Below are 25,763 nucleotides of genomic sequence, written 5' to 3'. Positions count from 1 at the left end.
GTATTCCAAAATACCTCGTGAAAAGTATAAACTAATATTAAGAAAAATGATGGAGAACAAAATGATCACAAAATGTATGGATCAACTTGTTTGTTTTGTTCACTTCCTTTTCACAAGCAACCCTTCAATCAAGCATACAAGTGGGACCAAGCCAAAAGTTGTCAAATAATACAACAAATTGGCTTTGTTGTGCATATGGCTATAATTCCTCTCCATCATTCTCACTTCAATTATGCTCATATATAAATTCCCATGACTACCCTTTAACCTCACACACAAACCCTAATTTCCCTTTTCTCTTTGCTCCATAAAAACAAAAATCCTATTTCTTCTTTCCCCACACTTTACCAATGACAAACCTTTGTTCCATTTTGGCTTCTTTTTTAACCATTTTGGCACCATTATTTGTTGGTTCAAATTGGAACATTTTGAGGCAAAAAAAAAAAAAAAAAAAACGAGGCATAATTTGGATATAGTGGGTGATATATGATGGTTTGAAAATGTAATTGTGAGAGTTGAAGTGTGAATGTTTAGGTAAATAATGTTAGAGGTTTTGAAGTTGTGACAATTGAAGAGGTTAAGTTTTATCTCGGGATATTAACAAAAATAGGATAATTTTTAAGGGTTTAAAGAGTTTTAGGATGAATTTTAAAAAAGATGACATTTAGAACAAATTAACCTGAAAAAGTCTATATTATCCTTTAGTTATAAAAAAAAAAAAAACCTAAAAAGCAATTTATGGAATTCCTTCTCCTTCTTCCTCCATTTTTTCACTTTCAAAAAGAATATTTCATTTTTCTCTCATCTCTCCCCATGCGTATTCCATTTTTCCTCGTTTTCACAAAACCTTTGATTTCCTTTTTCTTCCTTTCCCATTTTTCATTCACAAAACTACAAAAACAATGGTAGTTTCGGTGATTTTATTGTGGAACATGACTTGGGACTTGTGATCTTGCTGCGAAAATTGGATTCCGACGAGGAGGTGTATGGAGTTAAATCAACTATGGAGTTGATGTTGTTTTTCATCCTCACAATCTCTACGACTATGGAGTTAAATCAGTTATGGATTGTCCTAGAATGCCCATGTTTTCTACGAGATAGGTGCGAGATGTGTACGAGATAGGTGCAAGATAGGTGCAAGATGTGTGCGAGATGCATGCGAGATAAAACACAATAATCTAATAAACTTACTAAACATGCATAAAATCACTCTAAATAGCTTAGGAACGGTAGCAATTTGATTGTGAAACTCATAGTGAAATTTTGAAATGTGCAAAATGTTATGAGATAGGTTTGAGATGCGTGTGAGATGCGTGCGAAATAGACTCACTTAAAAGAGATATATATGTTTGCAAAATTAGAAAAATAACTAAAACATAAAATAAAAATTCACTTAATTTTTTTTTCCATACTCCATTGTGATATTGTTATACATCGAAAGACTTACATGTATCATGATCCAACGTTATCCTTGAAAAACAACTATACACAACACATGAGTTTTTTTTTTTTTTTTTTCAAACTAAACTTCAAAATTCAAACATCTCATAAATCAAGTTGTTCATTGATTTTGATTAACGAAATCTCACTACAAAGTATGATGAAAAAACTGACATTCAAGGATCTAAATTGTTCGTTTATTTGGCAAGATGCTCACTCAATTATACATTATTTGATTGTAAAATGGCAACAATATTCACCTAATGACTACGGAACTACTACAAAAGGGTAAAATTTAATGAAAATGGTCATCATCTCTCAAGTCTATTTCCCTCCCATTGTCTAACTAGTGCTTGTACTTGAAATGCCAAAAATTTTTCACTTGAATTGCATCTTAAAAACCATCCAAGGGGGAAAAGTACCATCTTATCTTGATAATCAATTCCCCACAAATTAACATTACTATTGAACCTTGTGGTAACCCACTGAGGAAAACCGTTGCCTCTCAACTGACCATAGTTGCTTCCATCTTGGCTACTTCCTCGACCCAAACTATGAGAACCAAACCGTCCCCTAGGAGCATCTAACTGGTAACTACCTCTCCCTTTTTCCCTTCCTATTCATGGCACCACCAACAAATGCATCAAGAACCATCCATGTGAGCCAATCCAAACAAATAATCAAAAGCAAGGGCCTCCGAGACCTAATAAATACACTTCATTAGGTAGAAATCTACCAAATTTTTTAAATTATTGCTCAATTTTAGCTACAGTAACAACCTGCAAGTTTCTAAACGATGTTAGTCGGCAATTGGGTCTTATGGAGCGATACCTTCTTTAAAATCTGACAGAGAAAGTCATGGGCGACGACGTTCCGGTGAGGAAGGTTGAGTCAAAGAGAGACATAGCAAGCTAGGCCAAAACCTCCAATGCCGCTAAACATTGTGTGGTAGATGTCGCGTTGTTTGGCTACGTAGTCCAACTAAGAAAGATATCGAAGATGATACAGAGTGGGAGACGACCATGATAGCGAGCTGTGAGAGCTTAAATGGCTTCTATGAAAGAGGATTTGATTTCGAGAAAGGAAGAAGCTTGAAAAAGGCGAAGAATGAGGTGATAAGGAACGACATAGTTTTCAAAGGCAGGTGGAAGACCATGAGAGGAGCTTGAGAAAGGAATTTCAAGAAAACGAATTAAAGAATGGAAAAGGAAGGAAAAGGAAATTTTGTGAAAATGAGGGAAAATGGAATACCAGAGGGAGGGATGAGAGAAAAATGAAATATTTTTGGAAAGTGGGAAAAGGGAGGGAGAAGGAGAAGGAGAAGATTCATAAATTGATTTTAGAGTATTTTTTAACTTGGGGTAATATAGACTTTTTTTCAATTAATTTATCCTAAAAGTCATCTTTTTTTTAAATCCATCTCAAAATTCTTTACATCCTTCGAAATTATCCTATTGTTTGATAATTCCCCTTTTATCTTAACGTTGGAACTATATTTGACTTATTTTTATAGCTTAACTCTCCCACTATTTCTTGCTTTTAATAAACAGTTCTCTTCCAGTTGGCTTGATCACTCAATAGTTCTTGGATTAAACTTCAATTTTAGAAACACTAAGCACAATCTTTGGAGCTTGATTGCTTCAACATTGTTGATTAAATCTTTAACATGTATATCCTATTGATTTATCCTCAATTTTTAACTTGAATTTTTCACAAATAATATTTCTTTAAATAGAGACATTCCTTGCTTTAGAAAGTCTGGACATGATCCATTGGATTTTTATGCAATTTTAAATGAGCACGTGGAAACCGCTAGGATGAAAGCATGTTCTTTAAAGTCATAATGAATTTTGGTGGATTTCTTCATTCATTGTTGTAGGAGAATTGGTTCTTCAACCAATTGGTTGAGGATTAATTTAATTAGCAATACATTTATTGTTCAAGACCCCATTTTTACCTATTGAAAGAATTAATATTTCCTTGTTGTGATAGTCGTAATTCCAAAAAATCTTAAAAAACATATATGATTGCTTTCTTTAGTTTCTTGTTTGATTACCATAAAAAACCCCTTCCATAAATTTCTTCAATTCTTGAATATTTTCCTCTTTTCTTTTCTTTTTTTTAATCTTGAATTGTGTAAATCTATTCGCAAAGTTTCGGTGGGTTCGACCCCTTTCTTGCACTACTCTACTGTCTTTTCTGTAATAATTTCTTTTATTGTAAGATTGAGTAATTGGTTGAAGGATTTGAGGTAGATGAATTTTCACTACCCAATTGATGGAAATTCTTTAATTTGATATTCTTTTCTTCTACTATTGCATAACTCTTGTATTGATAATTTTTCTTTTGTGTAATTGTATCAATTCTTGTAGCCTTCAAGGTGATGGCGCGGATGTTTGGATCTTTGATGTTGATCATACTCTTTTGTCCAACATCCCTCTCTATAAGAAGCATGCTTTCAGGCAAGTCAACTCGAAATATGACCTTGCACACCATTAAATGTATGTTTTAGTAATTATAATTAATTGATGATACTGAAGTCTTAAAACGTCTTGTTCGATTTCGTTTGTCAGCTTTTCAAAACAGTTTGGAGGTTAAGACCAAACGTTCAAGTTTTAAGAACATTGAAGGAGCATTGAACTCATACTGAGTTTTGGGTAGTCTCATGTATAAAACAAGGGAGAAAAGTTAAATGAAACAGCTAAAGAGGAGCGGATGAAAAGCAGCAAAGCACCAGCTCTTGAGTATACATTCAAACTCTTCAATCTTATTAAACACATAGTGATTCAAATCTTTTTTACTTCTTCAACAAGGGAAGAACTTAAATATAATCTCATTCATTCAAGTTAGGATACCATGGATGGTCTTCACTCACATTTGAGGTCTCTTTTTCTCTCTAAACGGCATATATATTTTGCCACAAGAAATTTAATATACAATTCAAAATAATATCTTTATACATTCTTACAATAATGCATCACATACTTTATTTCTCACTCTATATATATATATATATATAATTTCTTGTAATGGAACTTGTAAAAGATTGGTAATCTAATGTTGATTTGTCACGACTAAACTAGTTCAAGTCAAATATAGCTCAAATGATCAACGTTAAATAACGAAGTTTATGTTACCCAACTTTTAATCATTTAGTTTTTTTTTTCAAATTAAGTCTATTTTCTCGTTTTCTCTTTCTCAAGTAAATAAAAGTTGAATAAGTCTTAGCCAACTTCTAAAAGCAAAAGTAAGTTTTCAAAACATCTTTTTTAGATAACAAAAGAAAAAGAAAATTTGAGAGTGGAAAAGACACTCTTATACGCTTATGTTTTGAAAAAACTTAAAACCAAAAACTAGAAACCCTATTAAAAATATGGGTGCTTATTATAATAATTATATGTTTAATCTAGAGGTGTATATGGTTACCACACGTACCTTAGTTTATGTTTAATTATTTGGTCTTTGAATTTGAAAAAAAGTATTTAACATATCTTAAAAAGTATTTAATAGATCATTGACTTATAGTATTTGTTAAATATGACGAGTTTGTCAACCACGTAATTAAAAGTTTTACGGTTTCATAAACTTGAAATTTTCAATTTTAAATCTATTAGACCCTCAACTAACTTTTAGAAGTTTTGAATATATTCGAGTGATCTTTTAAACATAAAATTGGAAAACTCTATTAAACATTCTTAAATTTAGAGACTCAATTATTAGATACAATTTGAAACTCGATGGGCCAATGAAACACTTTCTATGGTTGTTCGAAGTGCTTGGAAAAAACAATAATTTATGTAAAAAAACTCCCAACTTTAAGAAAAATTACGTACAAAAAAAATAAAAAAACTCACTACGTAAAAAATTGCTACAATCACAAAAAATAATTCTCTCTCCCAACCTCGATTACAAAAACCTCAACACAACATTTTTTCACTCTTCAAATAGAGAATACAAAAGGAATTTAATTAAACATACACTAAAACTTAAAGTGTTTCTAACGGAGATAATAGAAAAACAAACTCATGACTTTCCTAAACCTTTTTTATATTGGAAAATTGTGCTTTTAATATCTTTCCAAAAACGTATCAAATTTCACGTTTGACAAAATGTTTGAAGAATCAATAGCCATAAATTTCACTTTTAATATCCATTGTCTTCACCAACAATCATATTTTTTCATCTCCTAGAATCATAACCTACTCCACCGTAAAAGTAAACCACTTGGAATACCACCTTCCAAGATTTTTCTTTTTCGTCACACGCTGATAAACCTTGTTGATATTTATGATGCACTTCCACCTACTTGGCTCACCTGGAAGTTCTTCAGCCATTAACAAAACTTCCACCACACACCTTGCCCGCAAGTCAATGCCAATGTGCAAACTTTTGGAACTGCTAACATCGCATCCTCTATTATGGCAAAGCAGACATACTATGAGTATGAATATTATCTTGTTTCAATGGAAGTCATCCTCTGCGACGACGAAAACAACGTTAACATATGACTCAAAGCTATTTAACAAATCTATTCTATTAGGACAATCCTTTTTCATTTTTTCAGACTACCCACGTTCCTAACAAATTGTTTTCTACCCGAAGTCTTTCTTCCTTCATCCACTTTTTGCTAGGTACCAATAATGAGTCCTCTTGTGAAATAAACTATTCAGTTTCTTTTCTTATGACATAAGTTTACTAGCAACCTCAACAAAATCTAAAGTTTCTTTTCCGTACATCAAGATTGGCTTCATGTGTCCATAAAAGGGAGGAAGTGACCAAATAAGTCAATGCGGAATTTATCTTCATCTCCTATTTTTCCTCCTACAACCTCTACCTCATAATCGATGCCAATATTGAGAATATCTAGATGATATGAGAGTTATGTACCTTGCACCATTTGCAGTAAAGAAAACTGATTTGATATGCTTTTTGCCTGATACATTGCTTCAAGCTTCTCCTAAAGTTTTTTGCTGTCGAAATTTCATCACGTTTACAATAAAATTTTTAGTTAAATTCAACTAGCTAGAACCTCTACTAGACTCTCTTGGACCACCATCACTGCTTTACTCTTTAGAAGAATTGTACCGCTGCTTGGTCTTTCGTTCAAGGCCTTATGTGATCTAGCTTGTATTAGCACATCCTTGACTTGCACTTTCCACAAGCCAAAAATTGATAATTCAATCAAATGTCTCCACATCAAGCGATACTGACTCATAAAGTTTGACATATCTGCTTTACTTCCTAATAATGCAACAAATAGTGACAACTCACACTATTCACAAATATTGCAACCAATTTTTGGAAATTATTTTATGATGTGGAAGGTCAGATAATGTTGCAACCACAAAGCATCATTAAAAATTCAAGAAACTACGAACTCAATACTCTGATACCACTTGTTGGAAAAAACTTTACACTTCTATCCTAAGAAATAAGGAGAAAAATTAAGAGAAAACAATAAAAATTGGAAAAACAAGAATTTACGTGGAAACTCCCAGCTTTGAAAAAAACCATAAACAAAAAAGAAATACACAATGAGAAAAATTGATAGAATCACAAAGACTAATTTTATTTATCCTAACCCGAATTACAAAAACACTCTCTCAGAACTTTTGGTCACTCACACCTTTTTTCCACTTTCCAAATAGAAATTATAAGAGGAATTTAATAAGAGTTAGCACACCAAAACTTAAAGTGTTACTAATTGAGACAATTGAAAAACGAAAGGACATTGGCTACGTCGCCTATGACTAATTTGGTGGGAAAAACTTGTGATTTTTCTTATAAACCCTTCCAAGTAGAACAAACTCGTAAACCCTTCCAAGTAGAACAAACTCATAGCTTTTAGTCTAAACCTTCTTGGAGTTGAATAACTACCCTTTCAAATATATTATCAAAAAATCGAACGCAAAGATGAAATAAACACAAGTAGTTGTTGGAATAAATAGGGGAGTTGAGATGAAGAACAAGAAGTACAAAAGTACAAAAAGGAGGCAAGCTAAGGCAAAAGCATCATATTTGGGGGATTATTGGTGACCAATGGAGCAGCTTTGAAGGCCTTCCCATTTCTAATAGAAGATTCAAACTCCCCAAATCCATGTATTATGTGGCTTAATTAATATATATTATGTATATCCCTCTCTATAAATCCATTATTGTTTATTTATTTTGCTATGACTTTTATGACTTATGAGTGAGAGATGAAATGTTTGTAAGAATAATAATTATTGGTATCTTAAAGTATATTAAAAATGTATATTTAGGTTTACACGAAATAGAATATTATCTCTAATATATTAAATGCTTTGATGTGTATGTTTATTGTTGACCTAAAACTTTATCTTTTATCTCCCTTTCATTTGCATGCCATATCTCTGTCAACTTGGTGGCAATGGGCCATATTCTTCATTTAAGTTTTTGTCCAGTGAGAGTTATAACATTCAAATTTCATATTTATTGGTTAAAAAAATTATACGTCCTAATCAATTAAACTAAAATTTCATACTTATTAATAAAAAAAATTACATATCTTAATCAATTAAACTAACTATTGATCAGTTTTCTTTTTGAAATTATAAAATCCATAATATTGTGTCATATCCACCCATATATTCTTGAAATTAGGGTTGGATCGAGTAATATTAATGTAATTCTACTGATATTAAGAGTGATAAATCTATACAAAGAAAGGAGTCCAAATATTAGAAGAAAACAAATTTCCTTGATTTAGAAAAAATTGACATTATTGTTGATCCCAACAAATAGATTGTCTAGTTAATTTATTTTACAGAAAATATTTGTTCAAGTGTTGGTAAGATATATAAGCAAATAATCAAACTTTCCACTCTCTAAGTTTATTTATTTTACAAAAAACAATAGTATATATGGTATATATGGTATTACAAAAAACAATGATGCTGATCGGTTACGTAGAATAATAAAGCGTAAATGAGTTACACGAAATTTGAAAATTGTATATTTGTTTGAATTTAGATTAAAGTTTAAAATTAAGTGATAATAATTTTAAAATTCTTAATTTGTTTATATAAAAAAAATTAACCAATATTATTCCTATTCAAATTTCGTGCAACACACACACGTAGCACTATAAACGTGCTATTAAATATCCATAATTCAGATTAGTGGCATCATTAGAATATTAAATGGTTGAAAGGAGTTTGCAAATTGGAAGGTTGGTTTGAGATGAAAAAATGAAGCCTAGCTAATTATTGCATGTAATCAATAGATTATTGCTTGTATGGCTATCTATTATGCCCGACTTTATATGAATCTGTAATCATTTTATTAGCATAAGGGTTGACTCTCATCTCTATTTTCTACTATATGACTTTTTCCATCATTACATAATCTTTGCATTATATTTGATATAGACTATAGTATACGTGTGAAACATATAGTTATTGTTTAGGGTTTAGCCTATCTCACTAAATTTATTTTATCTTAAACTTCCCCTCATCACATGCTTATTCCTCTCAAGTTGATTTGATACTTAACAAATTCTAACTTGGGGGAATTCAATTAAACTTATATCTGTCTTTTTTAAAACAAATTAGATGGACTAAATGCTAATATGATTTTATTTTATTTGACAAGCGCCTCACAAAGATTAACTTTATAATTCGAAGAGATTGTTGGATCTTGGTAAAATATTAGAAGTGTGGTATGTCGCACATGAAGAATGAGAATGTGCTCTAAGCATATAAACCCTAAAAGCGAGTTTATACCTTTAATTTCAAGTTGTTTAAGTTAGAAACATTTTAAGTTTGTGTATCAACTCTGATTAAATTACTTTTGTATCTCTAGTTAAAGAGCGAAAAAAAATAGTGTATGAATGGTCATAACCTTTGAGAAAATGTTCGAGAATTGTTTTGTTGATTGTAACAATTCTTGAGTTGAAAATTTTCCATGAAAATTGGTGTATTTTCAATTTTATGGTTTTCTTTTAATTTCATTTTTTTTTAGTAAAAGGGAAGGGTTTTTCCCAACACCAACTCTCCCTGAATCCAAATCCTTTTGCTGTTTGTTACATATGTTTGGTTAGTTGAGGTATTTATTCTCACAACCAAACCAATTTCCCCTATTTTGTTGTTTTTGTTCGTTGAGCATTTAGATTTGGATCATATTTGGTTCCCTTGAAATCAAACGAGGAGATGTAGTAGGAGGGTAAGAATAACGAGACAACCCGAATAATTTGGATTACCCGACCTGGTTAGTTTAAAATTTAGGTTGGATTGACTTTAAAAAAATTTAGCTTTTTGGGGTTGGGTTGGGTTAGGGTTGAAAAAAAATTTCAACTCAACCCTAATCAATGATATACATACGTGTGTATATGTATATATACATGCATATATATATATATATAGTTAATTTTCATAAATATAACAAAATACCAAAATATTCAGAGACCAAGTAACAAAATTTAAAAAAAAAAAAAACATAAAGCCGACCATTTTTTAAAATATTTCAGGTTTGTCTTTACTTTACATCTTCTTTCTTCTCTTCTTCTGCAATTTTTTTTTTTATATTTTTTTGAAATCTTGATCTTTGGGATATTGGTAAATGTTTATATTTGGATTGTTTACCAAATAATCTTGAAAAAAAATTGTTTATATTTAATCTAAACAATCGTATACAAAAAAAAATCTTAAAAAACTATCATTTAGATTTGGATAGGCAAATTCAAATACCAATAATCTTGAAAACAAATCCTTTAGATTTTGGTAGTCAAATACAAGAATCTTGAAAAAAATTGTTTAAAGTTGGCTCAATTGTGTTGCCAAAATCTAAACTATTGGAATCTTGAAAAAAAAATATTTCATTAACGATGGTGTGTAGCCAAATCTAAATGATTGTATACCCAAGAATCTTGAAAAAAAATCATTGGATATTGGTACAAGAACAACACAAATCTAAACGATTGTGCACTCAAATCTAAATTATCTTGGTACACGATCGTATACTAAATATATTACATGCATGAGTGGCCAATTAATCACATTGTTAACGAAAACATTTTGGTATTTTTCATTGTAACTTGTGTGCATATTGTTCTATACAATGTAAATATTTTGTCGATTTGTTATAATTTTTAAAAACTCTTATATATATATATATATATATATAATTTATATTTATATTATATTTTATCATTAATTTAGTAAAAGGAAATTTAAGTCATACCACTCATTCTCCAAATGAATTTTTTTTTTTGGGTAAAACTGAGATAATTAAATTTCACACATTTGTTTTATATTTCTTTTAAAAGAAAAATAAATAATAAAGGATAGTTTGGAGGAAAGATTATCTACGATTATAATAACAATTTCTTACTATAGTAAATACTATTTAAAAATCTCTAAACTACCGTAAACAATATTTCAAAACTTCCTTGGTGCAGTGATGTTCATCATTTTTCTATTTTTTGTTACAATGTTTACTATTTCTTTATCAAACTAAATTAAAATAATCTTAACGGTATAAGCTATTCTAATCAAACACTCCACAAAGGAGTTGATGAGAATATAAAATTGAAAAATGGAATTTGGCAAAGGGAAAAACTTCTTTTCATAAAGAGAAGCCGAGAAGCCATCCCTTATTTTGTGTGTGTATAAGGAATTGGAATCTGCTCAATGTTCCAATTTCTAGATAATATCCTTCAACCTTAAATAAACAATTAGAAACAAAATAAAAATCAATTGTTTATAGTGGATGCTCATTCTATATGCTTTCTTTTTTAAAAAAAATTAATTTTATTTTAATTAAAAAAAACCATTTTGGTTCTTGTAATTTACAATTTATTCACTTTTAGTTTTTCCTTTTTTACTCTTAATAAATATTCAATTGATAATTTTTATGAAAAAAAATAACGTGTAAATATATTTTTAAAATTTATAGTAAAAATGCTAATAAAAAATGAATTAGTAGTAAGTTAAGAAGGCATGAGTTTAAAATTTACTCCAACTATAGAATTAAAATTAAATAAACTCTTAAAATGATATTTGAACTTTTTTTATTTTAATTAAACTATAATACATACCTCAAAATTGCTTGAGAATGGTGTGGATCAAATTTGGGTTTAGAAGTATTAAATTTATTTAGTTTGATTTGGTTTTTACTATTTGTTGTAAAATTTAGAAATGGTTTTTGATTTTATAATTATTTAGTTTGATATGTGTTCATTGAAAAAAATAATATAGGTGTGAGATATAGAAAAATCAAATGTTTGACCTTGAAATTAACCTATTATTGAAGTTGGGGTGATATTATAATTAGGTTCAATGTTTGTTTCCAAATTCTATTACAAAGTGTGTTGGTGAGAAATAAAACTATGTTGAAATACACCATACAAGTTTTTGGTAGGAAAGAAAAGGTAATAATGAAAGAATCGAACCAAAGTTTGATTTAAATTATAATGTAAAATCACCTTCACACTTTTGAATCCATCAAAGCAAACATAGAAGAATATTGATACTTTTTTAAAATAAAAAGAGAATATAATTGGTAACTATAGTAGGTGGTATTAGAAGCACATTTATTTAAAATATAACTTCTTTCTTTTTCAACCAAAATATCAATACTATGAGACAAATAATGAAAGGATGGAGGCAGTGGGCAGAGGGCAGGAAGGGAAAATTAGGGCAATAAAGTTCAACTCATATTGTCCATAGAAATGTTGCACTATAAAGGCATTACAAAGTTTTCACATAGAAGGTAATAAATAATCAAGAAATGGAAAAATATAAAAGATTGCATAATCTTGACTGCAAAGGAAAAAGGTAAAAGTATTTATATACGGAAAAGAATACCAAAAGAAACCAATGGAAAAATCTAGAAGCAATCTTATGTTATAACATCCCCTCGAACAAGTAGGTGATGAAATCAAGTGTAGATTCAATGTCACAAAATTGTGCCACAGATAAAGGCTTAATATGAACGGTCTGCAAGTCGATCATGAATAGGAGGCACATAGCGCATATCAAGCTCCTTAACAAGAACTTTATTCCGAACAAAATGAATATCTAATTCAATATGTTTAACTGTCAGATTGAAACACTGGGGTTAATAGTAAGAGAAATGACACTTATATTATCGCAAAAAATAATAGGAGCTTTAGATGGACTAAAACCAATTTCAGATAGAAGATATTGTTCCCAACTTAACTCAGTAGCAATACGAGCAAGGGATCTATACTCATATTCAACACTAGAATAAGCAACAACATGTTGCTGTTTAGAAAGCCTAAGAAATAAGAGATTACCTTAGAAAAATGCAATGGGTCGTAATAGACATGGGATAATCAATACTGCAAACCTAATCAACATTAATGTATGTAATAAGCTAGAGATTGATGATCTGATTTTTGTTTGAAACAAACCATAATGTAAAGTACCATTTAACAGTTTGTTTACAATATAGTCAATATGAAGTCAAGTATGTGTCAAATATGGAAGGGCACCCAACACACTATACAGTATATATTGTCAACGATCATCCGTAGAATCTCCATCATAAAGAGGTAATTGCATACTAGTAATAACTGGTGTAGGGCATGGTTTGATAGAGCAAGGTCAATCCATTCAAGGAGATCAAGAATGTATTTGGTTTGGGTGAGATGGATGTCTTGCTCTGTTTGATGAACTTCAACGCCAAGATAATAATGCAAGTCTCCCATGTACTTAAGGATATTGTCCATAAATGAGGACTAAAACAATATCAATAGATGTGGTAAGAAAAAACAATGAGTTATATGTCCAGTTTTGAAAACATGTTGATCGAAGCTTATCAAACAAAGCATGCAAAGCTTGTTTAAGATCCAACAAAGCACGATTTAATTTAGAAACATAACTCGACCGATCTGGATCTACAAAATCTTCTGGTTGCTTTATGCATAAACACAGTTTCTTCGAGATGTCCATTAAAAAAGGCATTATTGAAATCAAGTTGACAAATATCCCATTGTTTTGATAAGACATGAGCTAAAGTTATAAGAATAGTATGAGCTTTAATAAGAGGACAAAAAGTTTTATGGAACTGTAAATCCTAGATTTTTTATCCATTTGATTATCTAAGTTTATAAAAAGTTAAGTTTTAAGTGTAATCCAGCCTTGTTATCGTTAATATACATATAGTTGAGATTAAACTTTTATACCGAAGGTGAGACTCGTTTAAGATAAAACTTCTCTACATATAGGTTGCTAAGGATAAAAATATGTGGGTTGGCAAAGGAGTATTTTGAAATTTCTAAGGTGAACCATGACCATCTATAAGTTATGTTTAATTAAAACAATGGTGAAATGTTTAATTACTTAAAGTTAAGTTATACTTAGACGTGCCAAGTGTTGGAAATTTCATGATAATGTCGATCAGTAGGGAATTGTTGTGTCGTGATGAACGACTGTCCTGAAAGCAATTTCGACAGACCATGGTGCTAATCGAATTGTTGACTACTCTTCAAGGTTAACACACATTCCTAAATCATACGTACACTCCCTGAAAATAAGAATAGAAACAAAACCTTTTATGCTCAGAACAAGGGAAGGAAATGTGGAATGGAGAACCAAAAGTATAGGTAATAAAAATTACCTCCTTTATGTGCAAGCTCAGTTGTCTGAGCCCGCTTGAGACAACAACGGTGGTGGCGCGCAAAGGCTTCCTTAACGTCTGCGTCAGAAAAGGTTTTTTTTATTATTTATTTTGTCTTTTTTTTTAATTGTTTGTACTTTATTATTATCTTTTTATTGTTTTCTATTATTTATTTTAACTAAGCTCCAACGTAGTAAAATTTGCAATAAAATGATTAAAATGAAAATATTTTCATTCATTACAAAATGATACATGAAATATGTTTAATACAAAAAAAAAAATACATAATTCAAAATATTACATTAAAAAAAATAACTCGAAAGTTAATGCTCTAGTGCACTATAGGTACGGACGCCAAACCAATAACATAAAAGTATAGTTAGAATATCACATATGCAAAATTAAACAAATTAAATATTGAAAAGTGCGTACCCCAAGTGATCATGGGTCTCTCTATACCCGACTCATCCCCTCGAGCATCTTCTTCATCTCCTCCATTTGTCGTGCATGGTCCGCCATTTGTCATCTCGCTCCTCCTCCGTCAGACGTTCCTCAGACGTTGTTCTTGGAGCAATCAGTTAGCTTTTTCAAGGCTCTTTCTTAGTTCGCTAACCTTCGCTATGTATGCCTGGTAGTCATACATATTGGAAGAAGAAGATGAAGCGGCAGTCCTAGACTTGGGTTTTGAGCCCCAACCAAGACCTTCTAAGAAGCCCGATTGTTCACCCAAACTATCTCACGTATCTGGTCTTTAGTAAGTGGTTGAGAACCCTCTGAAACGGGCCAAAACTGAAGTTCCACCATTTGATTTTGCACAATAGAAACGTGTAAGTTTGAGAGATGGTCAACTTAAACACAGAATTAAAAGTATAATCAAATATAAACTTTTCTAAAACTTATAAAAGTGTTTTATGCTTCTGGTGAAATGAACTTGCCACTACTACGGCCATGTGTTTCTTTGAATAACTCAACATGATCCACCGACGACGTGTAGTTTAGTGAGCTCTGTTTGTCTTTGAAGAAACGACTCTCTGCCACTCATGTGGTTGTAAGGCTGTCGCGCCCTAACACTCTTGCACATATTTGATTGCTCCTACATTCCAAAAATAAAGATGATCAAAATGTTATACTTACTTCCAAATAAATGAAATAAATAAATGTTAATTGATTTAAACGTAAAAGTATATAAATTACCTGAAACTGTCGAGTGATGTAGTGGTCACAGTCAAAGTGCCAATCTTCCACCCGATTGGCCAATCTCGAGGGTGGGTTTGCCCGTGCTTATTCAGGGTCTCTAAACTTCTTAAAATGTTAATGATTACTTGCCCTGAATTCCTTCCACACGGTGAGCATTTGATGCTCAACAAACTGATTAAGTGTTGGATTGTTTAGATCAAACACGAAAAATTGCTACAAAAGAAATATGTTGTAAGTCAGTATAGCTTTTATAGGGAATAGAAACATATATAAATGTTTATGAATTTACAGACTAACCGTTAGGCCGCCCTTGACAACCTTGACGCACTTTGGTGGTACATTTGCTCCCTTCAGGGCCTGAATAGAAAATATGTCTCATGTCAACACACCGATCGTGCAACTAAAATGAGGGACGTGTGCCGAGACAGGTGTGTCCCCTCCAGGGGGATTGAAATGGGAATCCTCCCATTCTGATGTACTGTGAGGAGAGTGGGAGCCGGATGAGAGGGATCTACTGAAAATGTGGCTCAACTTACAATAGGGCTACATAGTCATCCATGTAGATGGTGCACATTAAAGTTATAACATGTTATGATGTAAGTAAAATGTTATAAATCGTACCATGTGGTGTATACAAAAAAAAAACAAAAAGATTTTGTTAAAAGTAAAAAAGTTATAACACCTAAAATCTAAAATGGGAGATTATAAATTTGGAAAGTTGTGTGCTGATTTGGCAAAAACCTAAAAAGATAAAAGATTGAATTAGTTTAATTTGAAATGGAGTGGTATTGGCCACTATGACAAAGAGCAGAAAAATGACAAAGATTAAAACAAATCCCAATCGCAGTATATGATTATTTTGTCTCACACCCAATCATAATCCTTCACTCTACAACCCATTGGCCATATTATCTGATTATAATCACGCCCTAACATCTGCGCGTGCGATTAATTAGCTCCGTACATTTTACAAGTGCAATGACGACAAAGCCGAACCATCACGGCCGTCACCTCACCCGCTCTGCCGGTCACATATTTATATCACCCCCCCCGTCACCCAAGAGCTACATCTTCCCATTTCTCACCGCCGAATCATTTTGTGGGTTTTCAGATTCTATTCCCCAACTCTTTTTCTTCAAAGGCTTCTTGCTTTTTTCTTCTTCTTTTTTGTTTCTTCTTCTCCTTTCTACACCCTTTCTCTTTGGAATTTGGGTATGAATTTACTTCTTATTCTTTTGATTTCTTAGATATATAATTTCATTTCCATTTTCACCTGGTCCTTTCTTCTTTTGGGATTCAACCATTTGTATGTTCTTATTTCATTTTTATTTTCTTAATTTTTTTTTTTACAATGTGTTGTCCAAGTCAGTTTTTTCAGCTACTTCATCGTTTCCTTCAATAATTAGTCTACAGGTTTTTATATTTTACTTGTTTCCTTTGAAATTCTTGTTAATTTGGCTGGTGTGTGTGTGTGTTATGCTGAAGGTGAAGTTGTAGAATTTTTGTTTTTCAATTTATTATAATTGGAAGAGCTTTGACTTCATGTCATCTGATGGTAAGAAGCTCACAATTTGGGTTTTATTGAATTCATATGGGGAAAAGGTTGTTTCTGCTTCTGTTAGTAATCAAATTGTTAGGTTTTTGGAACTTAGCTCCAAATCTAATCATATGAACTTTGGTGATTGATGGTTTTTGTATATCCTTTTCTGGATGAGATGTATATGCTTTGGTTCATTAATTTTGTTTCTCTGGATGTATTTGTATATATGTCTTCCCTCTATAGATGTCAAGATTGATGTTTTCTCTTTCCCTCTTTCCATTTCTAGATATTGGGCTTAGCGATAAGCTGACGTAAATTAAGGGGTCAGTTATGTGCTACAATATGATGGATTGCCATGTGGAACTTAAATTATTGCCCCAAATAGATGAAATATGTTCCTTACTTTGATTCAAGGATGAAAATTGAGGCAAGTCCTGCCTTAGCAATTCCGGGTTCAAATGCAAGGCAGCATAATAGTGCAGGGGTAAATAAAGAAATATCTAAATCATTAAGAGTGTTGCTGCCTACTTCTTTGGAGGAGGTATATCCTAAGTTGCCAGATTCTCAACAGGTTTCGATGGAACGAGAGCTGGTTTCAAGGCCACTTGTTCATTCTAATCATATCCACTCAAGCAGTGGAGTGGTTGGCCATATATTTTCATCTTCTCCAGGGTTTTCAACAGATCTCCATTACTCGTCTGTTTCGTTGTATGAAAACCAATCTGATGCACCATTCATTCCTGAGTCATCAGCTAATGATGCAATGTTGCATTCTCATTCAGAAATTCTTTCATCAACAAACCATCCTACTTCTGAAAATGCCAATTCGTGGTGTTCAGATGCACTGCCAGGTTTTCTGGAAGTTCCTGAAAATAACCCTGTTGGCAATAGTCGTGTAGAAAACAATAGTTGCAGTTCTCTTTTGGCATCAGATGATTTTAGTAAAGAAAATGATTGGCAAGAATGGACGGATAGATTAATGACTGATGATTCATTGACTTCTAATTGGAGTGACCTTCTAGTGGATGCCAATGTTGCAGACTTGGAACCAAAGGTTAGAGTACTTACACTTAACTACGTATTTTTTATGTCCATTTAACTGGCTTAGTCTTATGAATCCGTTGGTCATACTTATTCCTCAGATGGAGCACCAAGCATCTAAACCATCAACAAAAATGCAGGTGCAGCAAACTCAAGTTAACCAGCTTCCTTCCTCTGGGGAAATTCCTATGATTGCCATCTCAACTCCTTCGAATGGAGCTCCCTCCAAGCCGCGAATGCGATGGACACCAGAACTTCATGATGCATTTGTAGAAGCTGTAAACAAACTTGGTGGTAGTGAAAGTGTGTATTACCTTAACCCTACCTGTTTCACATCCTGACTTTGAAAATGATTACTATATCTAATGGATTTACTATTTTCATCTGTCAGGAGCAACACCGAAGGGTGTTTTGAAGCTTATGCAAGTGGAGGGTTTGACAATCTATCATGTGAAGAGCCACTTGCAGGTATATTTACTTGTACATGGACTTGGAATTGTAAAATTAAGAAATAAAAGGAATTCAGACATTCATTAGTAGCCGACACTAAGGCAGTTGCAGATGCATGAGCCCACCCCTGCACTGTGTGCATATGTTCAAATACTTTTTTGGTAATAAACAAATATGCGTGTACAAGTGTTGTTATATTTGATATTTATGCAATTGACTACATTGTTTCTTGCTTGCAGAAATATAGAACGGCTAGATACCAACCAGAATCATCAAAAGGTATTGAAAATACTTATGATATCTAACTTGTGTAATTCTTGGTGCCCTTCTCCTTTCAGTTATAGATATCGCTTTCTCTATAAAGTTCTCCTGAGGAAGAAAAGTGTCAAAATTCAAATTTGTTATGCATGCAAGTTTTTCCCCTTGTAATAAGTACAATAGTGAGATCATGATGGCTCATATTATTTGATTATGTTTGACATTTTGGTGTTAAAATATCATTAATTTTCATTTTATCTGCAGGATCAATGGATAAAAGCTCTACCTCGCTTGAGGATATTTCATCTCTCGATCTCAAAACGTAAGCCACTCCTTTATCTTTTTCTTTTTCTTTTTCTTTTTCTTTTTCTGGAAAACTGCAGCGTGTGTTGTTTGATTTTTTCATGTATGACTTAAAGGCTGTTTGTATTCTCAGTTTGAGATTTCTAGGCATTCTTAGTTGGACTGGTTTGTTCAACATGGTTGAGATTTCTATAGGCATATTTCGTTGGACTTGTTTAGACGGCTGAGGTTTCTAGGCACATTTAGTTGCACTTGTTTATTCAATTCTTTTTTTTTTTCTCAACTATTCACAAAAGGTTAATCTGAGGGCATATGGGTATTTCTACTTCTAGGGGATTGAACTATTGAGGATGAAGTACAGCTGATACTGTTTTGTTGGATATTGAATGATGATTGAATAAGCTGCTTAATATATTTCTTAAACTAGTGGATTTGCAGTAGTTCATATGGGAATACTCTTAGGGTACATTTGGTTTGAGATTATTTTTCAGAACATTGTTTTGAAAATTAACCCAACCTTTGGCCTTCCGTCTGGTCTTCTTGCGAACAACCAAAATTTCCCAAAATGTGTTTTCTGACATCAAACTCGATTTTCATAACAGGAGTATTGATATCACAGAAGCCCTACGTCTACAGATGGAAGTTCAGAAAAGGTTACATGAACAACTCGAGGTATGTATATATTCCTATTTCCTTTGAAACAATTCTGTCATCAATCAAGTTAAATCCTCTCCGTGAAAATCTGACCCGAGGATTGGATAATAATAATTGTGTCGAACTACGTGGTATTCAGCCACAAAAAGTCATAAGTTTGTTATAACTTTTCATTGATGATGTTGATAAACCATTGGTCTTAGGCCGTTTAATTTAGTGGAATCGTGTGGTAGTCTCTACAGTTAGGAAGTATACTAGAAGGGTCGTGAAACTTTAAGCTATGTAAGAAAGTATCCATCAAATTATGATAGAGATGATTTTATTTAAATAGGTGAAATTGCTCCCTGGATCCTGTTCTTTATGATAAGTTGCTTTAGCCAATCATGGAATACTTATGGGCTTTATAAATTATGAAAGATTGGTATATGTTTTTATGGTCTAGTAATAATGTGGATAACACATAATAGAAGCATTATCGAACCAATCTGTGTCAGACCCCTGAAATATGCCCAATGCCACACTTCCGCCCCGTGACACTGTGCTTGATGAATGCTGAAAGCTAGTGTGTGTGTGTGTGGGCATGAGTCGTTCGATAATCCTGTGTACATGAATGCGATTATCCTTGACAATGAATGTGTCAATTACAACATTTGGACCCTCAAGTATCCTATCCCTCTGTTCGGTAATTAATGATCCGTGAGATAATTCCTTTCTTGTTCATTATTTGACAGATCCAACGAAATCTACAGTTAAGAATAGAAGAACAAGGGAAATACCTTCAAATGATGTTTGAAAAACAATGCAAGTCAAGCAATAAACTGTCAAAACCATCCACGTCCACTTTGGAGGATTCTCCATTCTCAGATTCTGTGCTGGAAACTTCCCAGGTGGAAAACCGCACAGTTCACACCCGTCCATCTGAAGCTGACTCGAATGCCGGAAAGGCTACTGATGAAGTAAATGGGAAGTGCATAGATCCTCATAAAGACGATGCCCCAGAGAATCCGGAGTCCGATGTTTCTGAAGCTAGCTTCCAGCTATCCAAGCGCCAAAGGACAGAATGAGTAGGCTATGGTCTCTGCATTTTCTGTCTCTTGAATTGTTAAAAGAAAATACTGAATTTTCAAATGCCAGTGCAGCTTGCGGGAAAGGGTAGTCCTTGGTTTTGGCTTTGAGAATCACATAGGCATTAGATATGTATGATCTCACATTCTAGTTTATAAGCAACCAAAGACAATATCCAAGTTTTGGTAACACCATTCTCTTGTACATTGAAATTGTACGTACACTCAGTTGCAACTTTAGCTTTCAGTTGCTTTCTATCCGCAACTGTTCAGGGTGTTCAGTAAGAATTTTCTATCACCATTTGTGATTCTATAAAGTCTCTTCTTGGAGAAGATATCTTTTGGAATGATTTTTGCAAGTGTTTCTACGTTTTTAACCTATGTCTGAAATGAAAAAAAAAAAAATGTTTTTTAAAGTGCTTAAAAATATTCCAACTTTGTACCTAGAAAAATACTTTAAGTACTTGATACATTGATGAAACAAAATTGTAATTTTCAATGCCCTTTCTGTGGTCATTTGGTTTTTTATTTAATAGAATTGTAAGTGTTTTCACAATTTCTTTTTTACTATGACTTTGATCTTTTCTGACCAATCACTGGAGTTTTAGGTTAGGTTTCATAAAAAAAAAAAGATTAAAAAGTTTTCCTTTTTTAGTTTCCTAAACTTGAGGGAGATTTTGATGACATTCTTAAAATGCAGACAACTCGAGGTATAGAAACATCTCAAGACCTTAACCACCAGGGGATGACATTCTCAAATCATTCATAATATGTCTTCAATGGATACTCCAAAACAGCCAGTAGGAAAGGAATGTAAGGAAAAAAGATTGTAAATATTATGACAAACAAACGAATAAATTAACTCAAATCAAACAAATGGGTATTACAGATATCAATTCAAATTCACAAAACAATGAAGTAAATGAATGTAATGGACACACACCAATACAACAAACTCTTCACATGTATCTCACAAACATATCTATCATACAATAGTGTTGTGTAAGTTGGTAAAAGATCCTATTCATACGTTTCTTCAAACTCGAACCTCAAATTATCACCATCTATGGCATTATCACCCCTAAACTCAAACCTCATTTATCAACATCTGTGGCACTATCACCTGTAACAAACTGGTTTTGTTCTTCCACCAAATCAATCAGAACTCGGAGGGTATGATAACTCTTATTTCACACGCATTTCTCTAAAGTTGCTACTGGTATTTGGCACTCTTTTAAAAGAAGACGCTAATCCAGAATCCTCAACAGAATCAGAGTGGCTCCAATATGTGCCAACCGTCCCAATGATTGGCATATCGTCGGCACCTCTATTTGGAGATCTTCTTGGAGAAGGCGTAGTTGAAAACTGCTTGAGTTCCTCCATAGTTAAGGCCCCCAAAATTGGCCTATCTTCTTCACTTTTTGGTGAATTTGATCCTTGTGACTCTGGTGTTGGAAGAAGTGAAATGCCTGTGCTAATCTTGCTTGGAGGTGTAAATTCTGATGAACTCAACCAATTTGAAAGGCTGGCATCAACAGCTATGTCTTGATCTGAGCTCTTAGGTTGGCAACTTTTGGACTTATAACCAAAAGATGATTTCTTGAAACTAGGCTCTGTCACAGAACTCCTAGCAGCTCCATTTAAAGCCATATTCTCTTTACAAGAAGGAGGATTCGACCGAAGTTTATCCTTGACTTTAACTGCCTTCCACTGCGAGATATTTTCCACAGGCTTCAACACAGAATGAACACAGGCATTCCTATCTCGAGCAGTCCGTCTCAGCCCGATTTGAGGTTCAGTCTTTCCAGGACACCCACATACTGACAAACAGCTATCAACCTCATCAGCAAACACTTGATCAGAAGAATTTTTATCACTTGATTCTATTAATTCATCTTCATCATCAAAGTCATTGTCATACTCTTCATCCACAACATCATCATCATCATCAACATCAGTGTCAACAAGATCACTATCAGCATAATCCAATTCATCTTCATCATCACTATCTCTACAATTCTGGTACCTATGATTGGGAGGGTAAGACGAAATGCTGGAAACAGTAGACCCCTCTCCAGAGTATGATTTGCACTGGGATTGGGGTATTTCAGCCAAGCACTTCTCCTCCTTGTTACCATCTGTTCCAAAAAAAGTATCACCTCCGGCTTTGGCTTCAGCTTCAGCTTCAGCCTCAACTTCAACATCTTCAAGTTCATAAGTCTTTACATTGGAATCAAATGTTACTCTTTTTCTAGTACTCGGATTTAGTTGCTCCTCACGCCTATCCCTACACACAAAACCCAAAAACTTAAGAACCTACCAAACACTAAAAAGAAAATCCTGTGCTCAAAGAAGACAGGGAGACGGGGGGGGGAGGGAAGGGGTTAATTTCTTGTTTGCTGCTCACCGAGCTTTTAGAATCGGACTGATGGATCTATCAGAAGCAGTGTCTAAAGTAGATGGTGAGACCTGAACAAGCTGGGAGACAGCATTAGCCTACAGTAAAAGTCAAACGTCAGTCTCAACCTCAAATGGAAATTTCACTTGTTAGAGCTGTACTTGACGTAAACTTGGAGAAACCAAAGAAGTTGAAACAATGGGAATCATGGAAATAAAAGGTAGAATAGAAATGAAATGAGTAAATAAAAATGAAAAACACCATGGAAAGGAAAAGTAGAAGATAAATTACAGTTTGTTGTCGTGGCAAAACCTTGCGCCGCCTCTGTTTCCTGCGCTTGTTAAGATCAGTGGAAGAGCGAAAACAAGCAATGAAACAACCCATTGAAAAGGGAAGAAAACGATGCTGTTGTTCGCTAATCTCCAGGTGAGAGAGAGAAGAATGGTGTCCGATAAGTCAGAAAGGGCGATTGTGGTAATGGGTTTTCATAATTAGAGAAACCCTTTGGAGAGGGAGAATCCGATGAAGATGAGAGAGAGGAAGAGAGTGGGGGTTTGGGGGTGAAGGCTTTGAATTTTGGAGTAATGGAAAGAGAAGGAAGGGAATGTGGTGGGTGGGGCAGAGTGAAACGGTCATGAAAAAATGTTGCTTTTTTGTTATTATTTAAATTGAAGGGTTTAATGGGGAAACGATAAATGGAATCATCATGAAGTGACTGTTAGGCTTCAGAACCACATCGTGATTACAACCTGTAAATGCTGAATAATATTTTCCTTTTTTTACAATTATTTTAAATAATATTCACATTTTAAACTTTTTTAAAAAAATATATAATAAAAGCTTACAATATGAATGTCGACATTAAATTGAAAGAAGGAAGTGATGTTATCTTATGTTATATTTATGTAATGAGAGGGAAATGTGGAATGATGATTGAATTAATTAAGGCCCTTTGATTATGTGGACCTGTAGGGATGTCCTTATTCGTTAAAGCTATTATTATAATACTAATCTTCTAATGTAGTTTCAAAATTAGTGCCTTATAATTTACTAAATCAAACACTTTAAATTAAACTTTACACTCAACTTCTTTAATCCCTAACATTGGATTCTTTACAAATTTATTCTTTCATTTTCAAAAATAAATATAATAATAAAATTCAAATTTCTCTTTAATATATTATAAAAGTTACAATATTATGTTTCAAAATTATCCTCACTACAATTTTATTAGAATAGTGAATATGTGAACATCTAAAATAGGTCCACGGGTGACCTAGTATAATGTTTCAACTTACCAAACAATTCTACCTTTCCACTTGTTTAACATTTTAACGTGAATTTTTTATCTCTTTGATTGTAATTTGTAAACATCAAGAAGGTGATTGAGACGTAGAGTCAGTTATAGTTATAATAGTCTATGTTTGAGGTTCATAGTATTATAGTCTGAGTTATTATATTGTGTGTTTGGGGTACATATTATTAGAATCCAAACTATAGCCATATGTAAGATAAATATTGGTTGTTTTCTTTTTTTTTTTATACTATTATTTTTTGTTATACATATATTTAGGTATATGAAATATCATTTTGAAAAACATAGCTCAAATTTTATCTATCACATTCCACCCCACATGCGATTTGAAGCTTGCTATGCAGTACGCAGTATGACTTTGAGCAATCCCGACACCTCAAAGGTGAAACACCAGAATGCTTGACTTAATTCTTTGAGTCTTGAAACTTGGTTTTATCGCCTAGTTCAACTTTAAGTCATTTTTAGCTTTTAAACGGTAAAGAAATACAACATGGCTCAATGTAACAAAGCACTTAATCTTTTTTTATTAATTTATCCGCAAGTTCTACAATATGCTTTACGAATAGTCCTTAAATACAAAACTAAACAACTTAAACTAAACGTCTTGCAAAGTCTACTCACCTAGCAACCTTCTTAACATTTTCTTAACTTGGCCCTAACGTCTCAAACTTAGGGCAAGAAACTTAAAATATTAGTCAAAAAACTTAGTGAGGTTTTAAGAAAAATCTTTTGGAAACACTTTTTGCATTGTAAATATTTTAATTCAAACGGGCTCATCGCTTTATTTCACAAATATACATCATGACGTATAAACTCTCATTAGTATATGTTCTCATTAGACTATTGTTAATAGCATCCGGGAGTATCTTGGCTTCTTCCTTGTTGCTCAGGCTGAAACACAATACGCTTCTTTTATGCATTGTTCTGCCTCATTTCACTATGCAGGTCTTTTCTACATGGTTTCCTTTACTCTTTATGTGCACATAAGAGTTAGCTCAATAATAAGAACAAGACTAGAAGAACACAATTTCATATTCATTTATGCACATAAACTTTTCTTTAAATCAAAACATATTTTTTTCGTTCATAATCACTTTCTACGTAAAATAACATTTACAAATCATTCTGAACTTTGGAAGAAAAAATTTAAATATACAAACACTTTTGCAAATTCACTTACAAAAATTTGGTTCTTCCTCAGCTCAGAACGCCTAGTTTCTCTTCTTCTTCTCGCCTAGGAGCAACTCAACACTTGACTTTTCTTACAACTTCTCATAGCAAAACTCCTTAACATTCTGCTATCTACCTCTATTTATATTACCACCAAACAGATTAGTCATCCTAAAACTCTTAGTAACTTGTCAGCTCTTGTTCTTAGTGGTGTACATAGAAACTTAATGTTTAACGTAACCATGCTTAGCTTAATCTTCTACACGTGGTCCATTAAGTATTCTAAAAAAATTTCCCAAAAAGTTCTTATATTTCATCGCGTAGCTTCAG

General features: G+C 32.8%; 2 protein-coding genes across 4 annotated transcripts; one reads left to right on the top strand and one right to left on the bottom strand.

Moving 5' to 3' along the window:
* The first annotated feature begins 16,234 nt into the window (after window positions 1-16,234).
* On the top strand, window positions 16,235-20,897 carry LOC101202959 (protein PHOSPHATE STARVATION RESPONSE 1). 3 transcript variants are annotated; one of them, XM_031882342.1, is made up of 8 exons: window positions 16,235-16,339; window positions 17,067-17,834; window positions 17,923-18,124; window positions 18,213-18,289; window positions 18,511-18,550; window positions 18,794-18,851; window positions 19,435-19,504; window positions 20,218-20,897. In XM_031882342.1, exons 2-8 carry the CDS (start codon window positions 17,166-17,168, stop codon window positions 20,548-20,550), a joined length of 1,449 nt encoding a protein of 482 aa, XP_031738202.1. In that variant the 5' UTR covers window positions 16,235-16,339; window positions 17,067-17,165; the 3' UTR covers window positions 20,551-20,897. The 3 variants fall into 3 exon arrangements, with proteins under 3 accessions (XP_031738202.1, XP_031738203.1, XP_004151996.1); XM_031882343.1 differs by having other exon boundaries at window positions 16,278-16,452; window positions 17,962-18,124; XM_004151948.3 differs by having other exon boundaries at window positions 16,278-16,452.
* A 487-nt stretch (window positions 20,898-21,384) lies between these two features.
* LOC101220947 (eisosome protein SEG2) lies at window positions 21,385-23,580 on the bottom strand. The gene is made up of 3 exons (XM_004152012.3): window positions 23,240-23,580; window positions 22,958-23,046; window positions 21,385-22,837 (listed from the first exon to the last, which is right to left on the bottom strand). The coding sequence occupies exons 1-3, from the start codon at window positions 23,330-23,332 to the stop codon at window positions 21,736-21,738; spliced, it is 1,284 nt and encodes a 427-aa protein (XP_004152060.1). The 5' UTR covers window positions 23,333-23,580; the 3' UTR covers window positions 21,385-21,735.
* Between the last annotated feature and the right edge of the window lie 2,183 nt (window positions 23,581-25,763).

The sequence above is a fragment of the Cucumis sativus genome, chromosome 3 (assembly GCF_000004075.3).
Source record: "Cucumis sativus cultivar 9930 chromosome 3, Cucumber_9930_V3, whole genome shotgun sequence".
NCBI classification, from domain to species: Eukaryota; Viridiplantae; Streptophyta; class Magnoliopsida; order Cucurbitales; family Cucurbitaceae; genus Cucumis; species Cucumis sativus.
This window is presented reverse-complemented; position numbering and strand designations above follow the sequence as displayed.